Raw genomic sequence first — 5,619 nt, 5'->3', positions numbered from 1 at the left:
TCATTCTTGTTTTAAAATAAAGATATAAGATATAAGAGACAGAGATTTTCTGAAAACATTATTTCTTTACCTCTCCTTCACCTTTAGAGATCTGAATATGTCATCAACACATATAAATGATGTTATTATAATCATTAGCCGGTAAATGTTATCGACACGTATAAATGATGTTATTAACACTAGATGATTATGTTATCGACACGTATAAATGATGTTATATAATCATTAGCTGGTAAATGTTATCGACACGTATAAATGATGTTATTAACACTAGATGATTATGTTATCGACACGTATAAATGATGTTATATAATCATTAGCTGGTAAATGTTATCGACACGTATAAATGATGTTATTAACACTAGATGATTATGTTATCGACACGTATAAATGATGTTATATAATCATTAGCTGGTAAATGTTATCGACACGTATAAATGATGTTATTAACACTAGATGATTATGTTATCGACACGTATAAATGATGTTATATAATCATTAGCTGGTAAATGTTATCCGGAAGCCGGGTGCGCTGCCGATACCATCCGTGGTGAACTTTACAAGCATTACATTTCCACTGGCAACTAGAGTTGCTGGCGTCTCCTGAAACATAAGAAGCATTTGAACTTGAACAGCAGGGCTAGCTCTGGGTCTTGATTCAGTTTTGCCAAATAGTAATTTATGAACAAACAGCCGCGCGTGATTGCGTGCGACCATGGATCAGTGCCCCAACCCCCTTTCAGTTTTAATTTAATTTCAAACATGCCATTATATGCATTCTAATGTATCCTAGACACTAAAACAATAATTGAAATGAATTAAATTTTCTATTTTATGATCAAAACCCCCCAAAATACTGCAAACAATTTCTATTACAGGTTTGTATTAAGTTTCATGCAATTTAAAGTATTTGTGTAAGAGTTATCTCACAGAAACCTTTGTGTATATGACAAAACCTCACAGGCAACACCGGCAAAATTCATTTATATACCAAACGCGTTCAGTGTACAAACACAGGTACCTCATCAATATCTGGGAGCATCACCTCCTGTGTATCTCAGAGTAACACCTCCGTGTAATTTCTATGTATCTGAAAATTGCAGCTTGGATTTTTCTGCAGGTTTTAAGAAAATATTACTGATCTTTTTAATGAGCACATTTTAATATTATCCAATCTTTACAGATGTATTTAATCATTACAGTAATTATAATGCACATTCTCCTCTGTGCATGTATGCAAGATAGAAACGACCTATTCAATATTCACACTGAAATTTCTATTTATCAATATGAATCAATAGTGGCCACTTGGTACTGTGAATATTCAACTATTCTGAGGTTGAAAATAACCAATTCACTGTTTCAATACAACATGAAATATCAAAAAGTGAATTCTAAAATCAACTCATTCACCCCTGAAATTTCATAATGAACTGTTCCAGCCTTTGATTTGGAAGAGTTCAAATTGTCTTCAGTGGTGAATGAGTTAAACAGTACTGATTTAGTTTAATGCCGTACATTGCCACAGTATTGTCCAAAGATTGGCTGTTGCTCCGAGTTTCCATTATATACAGCTACGGAGTCCCTGTTACAGTCCGGACTACCGATCAGGTTCAGATCGGTAAAGGTTGCACTGACAACGCGCCGGCCTGGTACGGTGATGAGCCAACGACAGCTGTGTCGTTCTGTGTAGTTACCAGGGTAACCAGGGCTGGTCAAACTCCCGTTGATTCCTGTGATATTACCTCCACAGCCCATACCTGTAACAAACGGGATTGATAAAATTTATCAGACATTTTCCCCCCAAAAAATTATTAAAATCATGTAGCAGTAAAAAGACATATTTAAGACAAATTCATTTCAAAATGTAACCGAGATTAAGGGAAATAATAACCTGCAGAAAATTTGAAGCGAGGATGAAAAGGGGGGATAAATCAGGAAATGTACAAATAAATGTTATTCAACCATATTTGATCAATATCTTTTTCACAATTGTATAGATGTGATATATAAACAAACTTGTTTCACCATTGGTTTTTTAAGTGATTTTGATAGCCTTACGTTGGTCGCTACTTTATCATTACTTTTTCACAGATGTATAATACAGCACATGTCTAGAATTTTGAAAATAACAAATAATTTGGTTACTGTTTTATTTTTGAATTTGAAGTATTTTTGAGGCCAAAGTCATTTTTTTGGTCATAATATCCTTTAGTCAAATTCTTTCAGCCATTCAGGAAAAGTAGTCTTCTAGTGAAAACAGACGACGGGCAGACAATGAAAGCTGCACCACAGCATAACACTGATCAGCTCACGTGGCCCTTTGGGTCAGATATGCTAAAAAAAATATGTGTAAACAGTCACCTGAATTGGACGCCGTATAGGTAATGTCAAATCCTGGATGAGTCAATGATCCGTCGGTTCGGAATCCCAGCCACAATGAATTTCCAGTGCCAAAGATGGGGTCGGGTATAGCGAAGCCACACAGAGTAGCTGCTACAGGTGCTGTAACAGCTGATCCATTTCTCACCTACATCAACAGTAATACGACCCAGTTAACAACAGGCAAATGGCCGTATCACGGGTTACCTGAGTTACGTTGTTTCTGCTACTGATGTGTACACATAGCAAGATATAGTACATAAAAATTGCGGATTCCCTGACTAAATGATGTTTGGGGGTGACCAACATTTAAGCAAGTAATGTTTTAGCAAATGTTATTATGGTCCTATAACACACATTGCTATTGATGACAAACTTAATAAAGCATGGCAGGGCTTTATGTAACTATGTCAGCAATAGAAATATGTGTTATAGGACCATAACAACATTTGCTAAAACATTCATTATTTATATTTACACTTTGATAGAGTATTTATGCTTTATTAAGTTATTTCGAACAGTTCTTTGAACAGCAAATTAAGAAATTGATGACTTTACAACAGGACCATAACAACATTTGCCTTCTCAATGCATTGCAATGGAGGATGCGGAGTAAATGTAAATATATATACATGGAGCGTGTTACTGTTATATAACAGACAAAGCCTGTTATATATATACATAGAGCGTGTTACTGTTATAAAACAGACAAAGCCTGTTATATATATACATAGAGCGTGTAACTGTTATAAAACAGACAAAGCCTGTTATATAATTATATACATAGAGCATGTTACTGTTAGAAAACAGACAAAGCCTGTTATATATATACATAGAGTGTGTAACTGTTATAAAACAGACAAAGCCTGTTATATATATACATAGAGTGTGTTACTGTTAGAAAACAGACAAAGCCTGTTATATATATACATAGAGTGTGCTACTGTTAGAAAACAGACAAAGCCTGTAATATATATACAGAGAGTGTGTAACTATTATAAAACAGACAAAGCCTGTTATCTATATACATAGAGCGTGTTACTGTTATAAAACAGACAAATCCTGTTATATATATACATAGCGCGTGTTACTGTTATAACACAGACAAAGCCTGTTATATGTATACATAGAGCGTGTTACTGTTATAAAACAGATAAAGCCTGTTATTTATATACATAGAGCGTGTAACTGTTATAAAACAGACGAAGCCTGTTATATATATACTTAGAGCGTGTTACTGTTATAAAACAGACAAAGCCTGTTATATATATACATAGAGCGTGTTACTGTTACATAACAGACAAAGCCTACATGTACAATCCCAGTATACCAGATATTAAATGGTGAGTAATATAGAATTAAAATATGCCATAAGCCTGATGATACCCCCAGGTTTGTACAGGTATATTACTAGGAAATTCAAGGCAGTTTTCAGTAAAAATAAAGCTGAAATTTATCTGCTGCCATTTGTAAATTTCTAAAATACACAGATCTGGATGTTAAACCTGTATGTCTCTAAGCTCACCATATAAACACCAAACAACACTAAATCTCACTCTGCTTGGTAGTCCGAAAATTTCAAAATAAACTTGCAACAAATATTTCATTTTCTTGTATTTACTGAACATATTTTAAGAGAATAACATCAAAAAGCCACCAGAATTAATATACAATCACAGTTTCATCAAATTCAGAGTTAATAGTTATATTTAGGTACTTTTAAGGCCTTTTTGTCAATTTTTGGGATTTTCCAGGGCTGTATGAACGCTCTACCTGAAAAAAAGGATGTTAATTTTGATATTGAAATACTTAATTTATTCATTGGCTTCAGCAATGAAGATATCCAGCTTTTATCAAAGATTTTCAAGTAAGTCATTTTTATTTACCTGAGGAGGTCAAGGTTACCGAGGACCTGAGCAGTCGTACTTCACATCGGTCTCCACAAAACTTACGTTTTGTGCATATTATACAGAATTTTCCGGTGAAAAATTTGGACATGCCATTTGTCTTACAATAGGAAACGTATACTGAGCTTTGGATGTAAGAAGTAGAATGGTTTTACAGTGAAATAGACAAGGTGTTTTTTTTCACGTAACAAAGACTGTTCTCGATATGCTTGAGTGACCAAGGTGGTGACCACTGTCAACGCACGTACACATACCCGTTTTGAAGACGTATAGGTAATCTAGCTATACACCTGTAGGTACCTGAACACGAGCTAATAGTACAAGTGAACTATAAAATATACACCGTGGACTATGCCGTCATCTCGGAGTACCAGTACAAGTGCCAGCGCTAAAGGGAAAAATAGATTGAGTGATGTTTCGTGTAACACTACAGAGATGGAGGACAAGTTAGACCAAATAAACAAGACACTTCTCACTTTGATGACAAGGGAGGATATGGTGTTCCAGATGAACAAACTCAAAGAGGAAATTAGACACGAAAACAAAGAAATAGTAGAAAGATTAGAAGGACGAATGTTTGACTTGGAAACAGAAAATGAAGATTTAAAAGAGACAATATCGAAATTAGAAAAGCAAGTGATCGACACAGAAGAGAGACAGAATGAATTATATCATCTACACAACGACCTGGAGCAGCAAGGAAGAAAGAACTCTATCAGAATTTTAGGACTGGAGGACATTGATAGAAACGAAAATGTGGAGGAGTGTGTCACGAAAGTTGTGAAGTTTGTGAACGAAGACCTGAAAGTGAAAGTTCTTAGTGAGGACATAGATATCGCACACAGACTTGGTCCTTTCGTCAGCAGAAGACCGCGTGCGATTATTTGCAAATTCACTAACAGGAGGAAAAAGTTTGAAGTGCTGAAGGCTAGGAAAGTACTGAAGAATTCTGGCAGACATGTGTTTGAGGATCTGACGCGACAAAATCAACAAACTCTTACGCAAGCATACAAACTAGACTGTGTAGAGCATTCGTGGAGTGTGGATGGCAAATTGTTCCTGAAACTGAAAAACGGTAAGAAAAGGCGGCTATTCAGAGAGACAAATTTGACAGAGTCCTATTTGACGAACGATGCTAATTTCTAGCCCAGCAATAAGTGATATGAACATTTAAAACTAATAATGAAATATGTGTGAACAAACCTTACTTTATGACAACATTTATATGTTTTTATATTAATTTCCGGAAAAAATACCGTTTCGTTTCCTTTCTATTCTAATTATAAGAGATGTATGTACTTCCGGTTTTGTGTGTTTACAACCTGTTACA

General features: G+C 35.0%; 1 protein-coding gene across 1 annotated transcript in view; it reads right to left on the bottom strand.

Annotated features, from left to right (window-relative positions):
• The window catches only part of LOC110452772 (cubilin-like), a 168,506-nt gene continuing 162,887 nt past the window's right edge, over positions 1-5,619 (bottom strand). The window contains exons 60-62 of the mRNA XM_021501449.1: positions 2,365-2,530; positions 1,519-1,760; positions 1-603 (exon numbers count right to left, since the gene is read on the bottom strand). Of these exons, the coding sequence (XP_021357124.1) occupies positions 499-603; positions 1,519-1,760; positions 2,365-2,530 (513 nt within the window). The 3' untranslated portion in view covers positions 1-498. The remainder of the gene's footprint in view (positions 604-1,518; positions 1,761-2,364; positions 2,531-5,619) is intronic.

Source organism: Mizuhopecten yessoensis, unplaced genomic scaffold (assembly GCF_002113885.1).
Source record: "Mizuhopecten yessoensis strain PY_sf001 unplaced genomic scaffold, ASM211388v2 scaffold6863, whole genome shotgun sequence".
NCBI lineage: Eukaryota > Metazoa > Mollusca > Bivalvia > Pectinida > Pectinidae > Mizuhopecten > Mizuhopecten yessoensis.
This window is presented reverse-complemented; position numbering and strand designations above follow the sequence as displayed.